General features: G+C 31.8%; 3 protein-coding genes across 3 annotated transcripts; 1 reads left to right on the forward strand and 2 right to left on the reverse strand.

Annotated features, from left to right (window-relative positions):
• Positions 1–1,129: 1,129 nt before the first annotated feature.
• Positions 1,130–4,215, reverse strand: LOC121123297 (uncharacterized). Its single transcript, XM_040718423.2, has 8 exons — positions 3,833–4,215; positions 3,597–3,762; positions 3,398–3,530; positions 2,802–2,962; positions 2,548–2,715; positions 2,001–2,105; positions 1,722–1,927; positions 1,130–1,656 (listed from the first exon to the last, which is right to left on the reverse strand). Exons 1-8 carry the CDS (start codon positions 3,967–3,969, stop codon positions 1,389–1,391), a joined length of 1,344 nt encoding a protein of 447 aa, XP_040574357.1. The 5' UTR covers positions 3,970–4,215; the 3' UTR covers positions 1,130–1,388.
• A 1,644-nt stretch (positions 4,216–5,859) lies between these two features.
• Positions 5,860–7,178, forward strand: LOC121123285 (reticulon-1-A). Its single transcript, XM_040718416.1, has 3 exons — positions 5,860–6,288; positions 6,613–6,857; positions 6,935–7,178. Exons 1-3 carry the CDS (start codon positions 6,058–6,060, stop codon positions 7,038–7,040), a joined length of 582 nt encoding a protein of 193 aa, XP_040574350.1. The 5' UTR covers positions 5,860–6,057; the 3' UTR covers positions 7,041–7,178.
• A 1,271-nt stretch (positions 7,179–8,449) lies between these two features.
• On the reverse strand, positions 8,450–9,540 carry LOC121123275 (very long chain fatty acid elongase AAEL008004). Its single transcript, XM_040718407.2, has 2 exons — positions 9,185–9,540; positions 8,450–9,118 (listed from the first exon to the last, which is right to left on the reverse strand). The coding sequence occupies exons 1-2, from the start codon at positions 9,450–9,452 to the stop codon at positions 8,553–8,555; spliced, it is 834 nt and encodes a 277-aa protein (XP_040574341.1). The 5' UTR covers positions 9,453–9,540; the 3' UTR covers positions 8,450–8,552.
• Between the last annotated feature and the right edge of the window lie 2,017 nt (positions 9,541–11,557).

Here is an 11,557-nt window from a genome sequence, read left to right on the forward strand (position 1 = left end):
CATGGAATGATTCAATTAATTATTACAAGGCTAACACAGAATAAGCCTTCTATTTCATTTATTACTTTGAGTAAAATGAGAGAGAAGTCTTCTTTGTTTCACAGCACGCTGCGACGGGAGTGCAGTCCATTATGAGAAAGTGATCCTCTTGAGTAACTGATACCCAACTTAATATGCTTCCCTACGACGTCCAAGATTATCAATGGACTTGAATGTTTTTAATAGAATTAAGGCATTGTAATGATTTTAAAAATAAAGAATGAAAAGAAGAGAGACTCATGACTCTAATTCTTTGAAATAAAGGAGCATTAAGAACTTTGACAAGAGGTTTGAAGTTAATAGGGAAGAGCCTACTCCAAGAGACTCATGTGGTTCAATTTATTAGTGGATATTTGAATTTGATGGGAAGGATGGATGAAATTGATGACTGAAAAAAAGTAGAAATTAACAGCTGACACATTTTTTCGCCTCAAAATTGTTGAGACGTAGAGGAAATTCAATTTTTTCACCAAAGGTATGAGGCATAAGGGGTGACAAGATATTAGAAAGACCTTAGCTTTAAACTTTGGTATGTTTATAGGATCATATTTTGCTAAAAAGTAACGACGGGTTTACTCTTGTATGATTGAAAACAGCTAACTCTTCGTTTTATGAAATCAAATAGGTATTACCTATAAGGTTTTAATCTTTATAGTAATATATTTGAATCAAGGACTTCAATTCAAAGTGTATTGTATATAATATGCATAGATAAAGTCATATTTATTTCTCTATGATTATATTCAAATAATTAACAGTTGGGAATGAGATAAATACAGAAGGCTAACTTCCATATGTTTTGTTTATTCACATTTTTGATTTCCCTTTAGTCAGCCGAGGTATCGATTCAATCAAAAAGCTAGACCAGATTGTAATTGTATCTTGGAACAATTCTACTAAAAGGGAACAAAAAAAAGGCCCAAAATCAGTTTGTAGATGTTAGCCAAACTTCCCAATATGGAATTATTATACAATAAATGTTGACAATTATTCAAAATTTAAGGAGAACTAGCTCAAATTTAACTATTCAAGGCTCCAAACACTAATAATAGAAAAATATTAACATATATATATTAATTAACTAATGGAGTAAAATATTACATAATAATATATTCTTTTCACTTAGATGAGCATTTATTTATATATTAATTAAGTGGAATATATTTTTAAAAGCGAGACATTGAGAAAACATAAGTAATATAATATTTATTACGATAAATGCAGAAATATCAAGTCGTTTTTGACTATGAAATGAATATAAAATATATTGCGTATTATATAATATAATATAAATATGAGACCATTCAAAATAAGAATATGCGATTATTATAATTAATACACTACATGACCTATGACCTAGGTTTGATAATGGAAGAGCCTCCAATTTGAGCATCATTCAAATCATTTAAAGGCTGTTCAACGTCTCCATCATACCCTGGCTTGGAATGAGGATCTTTGGGAGCAAAACACCACTTTTTGTACATATAAGTCATTACGAGGATCGTGACAAGAGTAATGAGCAAAAGAATTAGCGCTATGGATATAACGATCCCTGTAACAGTACTTGATGATCCAGTGTCACTGGATCCACCTGCAGTTGACGTTTGTATGTCAAAACTATTTGAAGAGATGATCATATATTAAAATAAAAATAAAGTCACTTATGATAAATGACTACTTACGTGTGAACTGTTGAAAGGATAAGATCGTTGGAATGTTTTTTACGATTACTAATTTTCACATCGTAAGTTCTTGCAAAATCCTCTTCAGTAACGTTTGAAATAGTAAAACCAATGCTATACATTTGATCTCCAGCATTTTTAATTGGATCCAAAATATATTTTCCATCCATAAATACGGATGGATCCCTTGGGTTTTTTGCTTTTAACTATTAGGATATGGCGTTTTATTCAATAATGAGCATTCAAATTAATAATTAATTTAGAGTAGTAATTAATTACCTCAATGTTTACATCCTCAGTTCCCTTAATTCTCCATATTATGTCTTCAATTTTTGGCTTAGGGTATGAGCCAAAGATGTAAGATATATGAAAATCCTCACCAAGCTTTTATTATAAGTATAAAAACGGATTTAAAATGTGATTGAATTTGAACAAATATAAATATGTGTAATGTACAAGTTGTAATTATAAACGAGTTGCAATTTATAATTCCTTGTTTAATTATATAACATTTGTCATTAAAATTACCAACTATTAATTGGTGCTATCATTTCATTTTGTTTTATTAAAATCTATCATGGTTATTATGCATTTACGAGTTATGTCAATGAGGGCATTTGAACTTTATAATATGTCACAAAATGCTTATTCATTAGTAGTTTTCATACAAAAAGTCCAAAATGATAGCATTAAAATGGATAGTCTATCCAAGGAATATACAGATATTGTACATTCCTCCTCACATGTACTCTAAATTCTCCATCAAATTTTTTGGTTACAACTTCTACGCAGCATATAAACGTATAAAATCAATCAAATCACTTACATCCACCTTTGGAATAACAGTTGCTGCTGCAGGTTCATTCAAATAGTAGACATCAAAAGAAATATGATCACTTGTACTATGAATAACATTTCCATCTTGATCATGTTGATTATAGATGCAGTAGAGATTTTTCGCATTATGTTCAATTTCAGGATTATACCAAAAGCTCTGTAAGAAAAAAACATTGGTTTTGATTAGTCGGAAGAAAGAGAATGGCCAATGGATATATCAAATAATCCAATTTATATACATACTTGAGACACCTTGTAATAACTATTTTCATCTTTCACAATATTCATTGGGGATTCGTTATCAAAAAATACAGCATTGTCCTCGTCTTCTTCACCAAGTCGCCAAATGAACTCTCCAACGGGGCGTCCATATTCGGCAGTACATGTGAAATTATTTTGCTTGTCTATGTAAATTTAGAATAATACGTATTAATTGTAATGAATTATGTCTATCAGAGGTCAATTGTGCTTATGTGGCCCTCTAAAAGGTTTTTATGTGGCTATTTTTTTTATAAATGATAAATACAATATTGTCTTGCAAGTCTACTCTACTTGTGGTATAGGATCTGAATCCGAACCTTCTAAATGTTGTTGTTCAGCCCCAAGCCCAGTACAAAACAATATAGTTCAGCAACATGGATGGAAGATTTACAGAGCTATTCATTGTCTAACCTGACATTTGGTTATAATATTTGAACAGACCTGCTATAGTGTTTCATTTCATAAATTGAAATTTTCGAATCATACTAACAGTAACGTGATTATAAAGGACATTTTAGGAAAAAAAGTTGCACATATCTCTAAAGTAATACCATAATATTATTTCGAATACAACTTACTAACGATAACAGTAACAGATCCGTAAATATCATCGAATTCCACGTCAGCAGGCGTTGATACAATTACTTCAATATCTTGGGCATCTGACGTAGCCTTTCCCCCATCATCGTCTTCAAATGTAATAATCTCACACTAATATTCAAAATAAAATAATTCAAAAAAAAATCATAATAACCGAGTGATATACAAATAATGTACCTTGTAAAATCCGTTGAAATCTGAACTTGCAGATTCAATATCAAGGGCACAAGCGTTAGGATCCGTCTTATCAAATTTAGCTCCATCCTCACAACTTTTCTCGGATTCTCCTCCCTTGATTGTACAAATAGTTCCTTGCGGGAGGGTAATCTTGCATATTGAGTATCTGAGGCATACCAATAATAATTAATGAAGGAGGCAATCATACGTTTGGCTAATTATAATTAATAACTTACGGACGACTCCCTTGACAAGAAACGTGTAGAGGATCTTTTTCTTTCACAATTATCAAGGAACTTTCAATTCCATGAAGAAGGCCAATGTTCGACCCATAAAGGAAAAGAAGAGACCAGAGAATTTTCAAATTCGTCATGTTCGTCTATGATTAAATGAAAAGGGGATATGAAATGTGGAGTATAGCTCTTACCTTATCACTTAGATAAGACAAAATTATTATCTATCATTTCTTTTATCTATAAGATATGGATATATAATTATTTCCTAGCAAAAAATATATTAATAATAGCACATAATATTAGTGTAAAAAGTTACACAACTATTTATCTTTGTATGAAGGACTTACACCTTATTGTTCTATCGTATTATGTATGGTGCGAGCGTTTAAGAGTACGGGAAAAACATGTATTGAACACATTTTTTATTACTCATGGATTGTTGTATAATATTGATATACACCACAATGACGTCTCCTAACATAAATGAATTCAACAATGTCATGTCTCGAAGCATTCTACATAATATTGATCCTCCCTTGATTACAACTCCCATCCCATCCTTTCTCTAACGACTTGAGTTTATTTAACAACTAATAAGTCATCCTTCTCTCTCTTCCAGATTATTTGTCGACTTACATTATGCATGTAACGACTTAGAAAGGAACACACCCATTTTATAGAATAGATACCTAAATACATTAAGATCAGTTATTTATAAATTTACAATAAAATATTATAATAAAAGTACTCGACAAAGATCGTACGACTTCAATCTTATGTATATATAGCTGATTATTCAACGATCGACCTAAAATATATGGTCAAAAATCTGATTTTGTCAATTTCATTTATTTAAATATATTTTTTGTTAAATAATATTTTAATTAAATCATATTTAATTCATCAAAATTGAGGACTTGTCGTATTTATAAATAGCAAATTAATTTAGTGGATTTGCAACAAACCGAGTAAATAGATTAACTTATATTATCATGGACTCCAAAAGCTTTTTCCAAAGTAAGCAGGACGTGAAGAATTACTTGGACTCAATCTACAATTCTGTCAAGAGCCAGGAGATTATTAACTATCAAATAGGGATTGGATGTGCTATTCCATCCCTTGTTGCCGTAATTATCCTGACCCTTGCACTTAGAAGTCCTCTAGGACAGAAACTTCTCCGCACAGGTATGAAAAGCAAGAGGAATAAAGCCATGTTTGGAATTGGATTGTCTCTTCTCATTTTGGGATTGATTGGAGGGATTGGAGGATATAGTTATCAACTCTATTCCATAGGTTGTAATCTTGAAAGAGAAAAACTTTTGCAAAGTGGGGCTTATGCATCTTTGACGCTACTAATTGGCACTGCCCTTGGATCATTCATTATGCATTTGACGCGTCACAAGGCACTCCCTTGTGAACCTCGCTCAAGAAATATAATATCTCAAGAAAATTAAAGTTTTTAAATACATTTTATTAATACTTTACATAGAATACATAAATTGATTACGAGTGAATAACAATACTTTTTTGATTCATGTAAGGAGGAAATGATTAATCCCTAAGTAAATATTTAGTTCAGAATGGAATTTTAGCAATGCTTATCTTTTTTAAATGAATATCCCCTCACAAGCAACGAATACATATTGCCTAAGACATGATATGTCTTAACTCTTAGGCAAACGAGGGCGGCGTGCATTAATTCCATATTAATGTTTCCTAATAACTGATTGCCTTCACGCGCAAACAAATCTACAAACTTAAATCCTGACTGTATTTATTATTTCTAATAGCCGTAACCTTGAGGGAGAAAAGATAGATTATGTTCCTCAAATTTAAAGCATGTTTTAGCTGAGTATATTGATAAGGTAACTAAAGTTGACTTCTAAGGGATCGTACAATTCAATATTTTTTGATTTTATTATCAATAACGGTTAAAAATACAGCAGAGAGCATCAACCTAATATCTAATATAATAACACTTGGGGAATTTGCCAATTGTATAGGCTTTAGCTAGTTCGGCTTCAGTAGGGGGAGAAAGAGAAAGGGAGGGAAAGGAGAAAGCACGTCTTAGATCTTTTTACTTTCAGTTCTTGGACCGTTCCTCGAGAACATATATTTTTTTATAATTATAGCCGAGAACAGCAAAAAATCGAAAAGGGATCCTTATCCAAACCCCTTGTAGACAGTATATCTCCTTGTTTTCAACTCCTCCTCTAAATCTTATCATGAGTGTGTCAAAAGGATTTATCAAGGACCTATTGTATTGGGAGAATCCCAGGGAAACTGGAGTAGTGTTTGGTTCAGTACTAGTAGTTCTCCTTGCAATTAAATATATTTCTGTCATATCTGTTGTGGGTAATATTTGTCTGGCTCTCGTTACATCCGTTATGGGCTTCCGTATCTATCATAGTGCGTTGGCTGCAATCAATAAAACTAAAGGAGGACATCCTTTCAAGGTAATGTATCCATCAAAGAAGGAAGGTAGGCCCTTATTTTACTAGACTTTGAAAAGTTATCATAATGACCCCAGTATTTGAGTCAAGTATACCCCAAAGAGTATTTATAGAACAATTATTTCATATTTAAATTCCGTCCATCAATGGCATTCATACTTTTCTGAACCCATGAGTACGTTTCAGTTTGTACCTTTTTTTAAAATAATATATGAATTCATGAACTCCCTCTTGCGACTCTGAAAGTATTCATACGATGATGTAAATAATATAAATAAATCATGTTTCAAAATGTATTAAATATCTGCTTTTTCTCTATAATTTTAGCCCCTTTTGGATAAGGACATCTCCATCTCGGAGGAAACAGCACTTGATTATACACTCTGTTTTTTTGAGAAATTCAATGTACTCGTCATGAAATTCCAGAAAATATTCCTTTTTGATGATATCATTGAAACGGCAAAATTTGCTATTCTCATGTATTTTATGACTTATGTCGGTGCTTTTATTAATATTGGAACTATTTTGATTGTAATTTGGTTTGCAATTTTTTCTACTCCTAGAATTTACAGGTAATAATATTTTTTTTTTTTCAAAAAAGGTTTTGTGGTTATCTTTAGTAATGTTCCGTTTTGTTTTTATATTGCAGAGATAATCAAAAGCAAATTGATGAAGCTCTCAAACCCTTTTTGCTCAAAGTAAATGAATTAACATCATTGATCAGATCATTTACTGGGAAGAAGAAGGAACAATAGATGTAGTTCATTCCTCCCTCACGCACTTCTTACAAGAGTATTCCCTCAAAAAGAGAAGACTCCCAGATGTATTCATTATGAAATATGATATAGTTTATAAAAATGTTGGATAATAAATTAATGATACATGAAGGAAAATCTACGGGTCTTTCACTCCAAGAAAATGCAACTGCTCCCCCTATATCCTATTAATATGACCTAATACAACAAAGTTATTGTTTCTTGGCAATGAGCCCCAAGGATAATACACACCAGGTCAAACACATACAATACATTACATATTAAGAATATTAGTCCTGATAGTTCTATAATATTTATGTTTCAACAAACTCAATTATTTGTTATTCTTGACCTATCCACTTTGCAATAATAAGACGTTCCTACTCAAAAAGACTATCCCTCCTTGCCTCTCTTTTTAACATAAATAACTACCTAATTAGTGCATCATAATTAGTGATGAGAATCCTTAGCACTTTGGGCATATTAAAAAAAAAGAAACCGAACATCAACATGGTAACCCTCACAATTTAAAGAATGATTAGGAGGAGAGCAGCTTAGCTATGATGACGTTTGATTTGATCAGCTACAAGCAGCTGTGACGAGGGGAGAAGGAAATAAACAAGGACATAGGAAATAATTACTCCGAGGTCGATCCTCAATTCTACTCTGAGTCCATCAAAGACATACAACTATAACTCCACAACAAATACTCGGGGTTACTCTCTGTCTTTTATGAGTGCACACAAATGTTAAATCCCATCTTGTATGAATTAATAATATGGTTTTAGTTTTGTCTAGTAGAAAAGGTAGTAAATATTACAAGGTATATCAGCTATTGCAATTTTGTAGGGAGGTGGTAATTGTCCCCTGCTTCCCACCTCCAACCCCTATGTCCTCAGCTTAGAGCCCAGAAGGTTAAAAGCCCTGGGTATTGATGTATTTATTGATCGTTATTACAAACAGAACAAACTCCGTAGCCTGTTATTTTAGTACAGTGGTTCTCAACCTTGGAGCCCCTGTGCTCCGTGAGAGATTACATAAATATTAAATATAACATTTGGCTGATTAGATTTTTAACCTACGAAATATATCTTCTAAAAAAAAAGCTACAGGGTTCCACAGTGATGAATAGGTAATCACTATTGTAGCTTAATGTATCTAACTGCATCAGAATCTGTGTTCTTTTTCTTTAGAGGTTTTTGGCTATTTATTGCACTACCTCTCCTATATTTTTGTACAAAATAAATGTTGATATGATTAGTTAAAAAAAATAAATATTTGTTGCTATTTTTACAGTGACCCTGGTTAAAGCACTGGATAACTGTTAAACCATTAGTTATTACCATAAGGCTACTATTATGATGTTGTCGTCTGATTGAATAGCTATTTTAATTAGCTCGCATTAAATATAAATTTTTAACTATATTTACAAATTCATTAGTTGTAATATACACAATTCAAAAGAATAATTAATGAAGTGAATAAATTAACATTTGGCAAGGGATGTTAGTTTTACTCATGTTTCTTTCCATTTTGGGTAACCTCGGCCGCTTTAGACCTTCCTCCTTCTCTTCTCTTTTTATAGGCTGAAGTATAGAAATCGTAAAACAAATAGAAAAATACGATCATGAGAGCCCCAGTGAGAGCAGACATTTCCCATGGGAATCCACAAGAGGCTACTCCACTCACTATAATAGTACATTTTATGAAAATAAGTACAAATTGCACCATTTGTGCTTGAGTCAAATATCTCTTCCACCAAAGATAGGGCTGAATCCAATCCCCTAAAGCGGAGAGAAAGTAATAGGAATACATAAGAACATGAATAAATGTGTTGAGGAGTCCTCCAAAAGTTTCTTGTCCTCCTGGGATCCATCTGACCATCATCCAAGTGTAGAGTGGCATGATTGCGTGATGAAAGACATGAAGGGTTGTGATTTGCGAGTTTTTCTTCCGGGCAACAAATAGAAAAGTGTCCACAAAATCCAGGAGTTTACTCATGTAAAACCAGTACATGGAAGTGGCCATAATCATTGCTCTAGATCCAGGACGGTCATCCAAATCTACTTTTTGACAAACTACATAAAAACAAAATTGTAACAATTCGCCAGAATGAATTAATGAAGAAATAATCTACCACTCACAATAATTGTAGTAAGTTCCCCAACCTCCGATCCAGAACTGTCGAAGCATCCACCCACATGAAGCTACTTGAACTATGTTATAAGCCATCATAAAGTTTTTAAAGTCTACTGGTTTTTTGCGACTCATATAAGCTGGTCCAAAAATCTTCACCATGAATATATAGGCTACAGACATGATCAGTGTTGGCCAAATAGAGCCAAGAAGAAACCATCCATCCATTCTTTTATCTCGATGCTCCCACATTGAATTATACCATTCTACCACCATGGTTTTAAGTTGATAGTTTAATTTTAGAAACACTAATAAATTGACAGATTGAACTGATCCTTCTAATCAGAGAAACAAATTACAATTGAACAACTTGATATTTTTTGTATATGAAACATTCCAAAATGAGTGTACATATGTCATACAGTTTAGTAGAAGAGAGATGAACTTTTAACGAAGAAATATATAACGAGTTTAGTCCAACAAAAAGATCTACAATAACTTCCATTAATCATATAATAATTTCCAAATGACCATTTCAAAAGACCTATTGCTATGATCACATTTTGTGATGATCGTAAAAAGACTCCTTCCGCACTCTTCATACATAAATAATCATAAAACCCTTAAATTATCATCCATGAGCTGACGGATTTATATGATATTATTTTTTGTGTGTACGCAAAGCATTGATTAGTTCAAATCGAAGAATATCATTTGACATTTTTAATTATCATGATTCATGTAACATCTGTGTTATTTACACGGAATGATGTTAATATTGATACAACGGACTGAAATTCAACTGTAGAGATATGCACAAGTCAGGGAGCGCTATAAACGGTCTAAATATATGTACAGCGAAGTCCACCTTTAATAAGTTAAGAAATATTTAATAACTTCCATTACTATCAAAGTCTCTCTAAAATGAATTAATCTGGCTGGGGAACTAAGGAATCAGAGTTCATATGATTATAAATATTAAATAATCGTATGAATAATATTTTTCAAGAGAAAGCGAGCACGTCCAATAAGTTAATTACTATCTGGAGGAGCACAAGATTAAATCACGCAACCTGTTGTGGTGAAAAAATATCATTATATACGTCAAATTCCTGTTGGTAAACTCATATGATCAATTATAAAACAGTTATAGTTTGTCGTTATTATTGTTTTATAGCAACATCTCGGGGTATTTTATTTAACTCTTCTATTTTAGGGTAGCATTTAAATACCCCAAAAATTGTTTTTGTGGCGAAAATGATTGACTCCCTTGACGTTCACAGCTCAAAATTAAAGTAAATATTTGTTAAAGGATTTTCTAAAGTAAATTGTCAAAAAATAATTAAACTAATTGTTTAAACTGATGAATTTTCTATTCAAAAATAAAGTGTCAACTTCAGATCGGGTTTGTAAAAGATTATATAGTATGGTTCATTCAAATAATATTAAATATTAATATCCTAAATTGAACTTTTAATAATAATGTATTAATTCATAACGATGATAATGTATTTATATGTTAGTTGCCGAACAGAAAGGGATATAACACTTCATACAGACTATTGTATCGATTATTCATATCCCCAATTCATGAGTTTAGAAGTAACAAAATAATGTTATTTTAAGTAATTATATTTAATTAAGCCGGCAGTAGTTAGTAAAGTCTCATTTGTTTACGGGCAGAGTTGAATAAATTTGTAATTAATATAAGTTTTATTCAAATAATATGAAATATTTCCCAGTTAATGTTGCATAAATAAATGTAATTATTTTATTGGGATAAACAAGATTCCTATATTTGGTGGTGAAATGAAACCAACTGAAAACAGCAAGCAGACTGTATCAATTTCTAATATCCCCATTCATGTCCTTAAAAGGATAAAAATAATATAACTAGGTACATCTAATTCCCATGAAGTAATAATTATGACTGATGAGTGAACCGGAAGTCAGCAGAGTCACATGTATTTACTCACAGAGTCGGTTTGTAACCAGGGATGCGGAATCGGAGTCGTGGAGTCGGCGCCATTTTTGTAGAGTAGGAGTCAGGAATCGAAAAATTTGTACCGACTCGAACTCTGCCTACAAAAATTATTATAATTAATCTAAGCGAAACTTATTTACAATCTAAGACTTATATTGAGTATTTGTATAGTTATTTTCTAAATGGATATAAACTATAGGTGTTAAGTACTATAAACTTATGAAAAAGTTAACTAATTTATAAATCTACTTCAAAAATTTCCAACATGTTTTATAGTCCAAACAATCACAATTCTCAAATACTTCTAAAGTCGAAATTATTATATTGGGTAGAGCAGAGCCACTAACTGGGTTAGTTCATTATTAATTAGATTTATGAAATGTCAATCAATGTCATC

Source organism: Lepeophtheirus salmonis, chromosome 1 (assembly GCF_016086655.4).
Source record: "Lepeophtheirus salmonis chromosome 1, UVic_Lsal_1.4, whole genome shotgun sequence".
Classification (NCBI taxonomy): Eukaryota; Metazoa; Arthropoda; class Copepoda; order Siphonostomatoida; family Caligidae; genus Lepeophtheirus; species Lepeophtheirus salmonis.

Coding starts and splice junctions, on each gene's coding strand:
- LOC121123297 (XM_040718423.2), bottom strand. CDS start 3,969: ATGACGAATTTGAAAATTCTCTGGTCTCTTCTTTTCCTTTATGGGTCG. Junction 3,531..3,596: donor ATTTCAACGGATTTTACAAG/GTACATTATTTG, acceptor TTTGAATATTAG/TGTGAGATTATTACATTTGA. Junction 2,716..2,801: donor GTTATTACAAGGTGTCTCAA/GTATGTATATAA, acceptor TTTTTCTTACAG/AGCTTTTGGTATAATCCTGA.
- LOC121123285 (XM_040718416.1), top strand. CDS start 6,058: ATGAGTGTGTCAAAAGGATTTATCAAGGACCTATTGTATTGGGAGAAT. Junction 6,289..6,612: donor AAGGAGGACATCCTTTCAAG/GTAATGTATCCA, acceptor CTATAATTTTAG/CCCCTTTTGGATAAGGACAT. Junction 6,858..6,934: donor TCTACTCCTAGAATTTACAG/GTAATAATATTT, acceptor TTTATATTGCAG/AGATAATCAAAAGCAAATTG.
- LOC121123275 (XM_040718407.2), bottom strand. CDS start 9,452: ATGGTGGTAGAATGGTATAATTCAATGTGGGAGCATCGAGATAAAAGA. Junction 9,119..9,184: donor GGGAACTTACTACAATTATT/GTGAGTGGTAGA, acceptor GTTTTTATGTAG/TTTGTCAAAAAGTAGATTTG.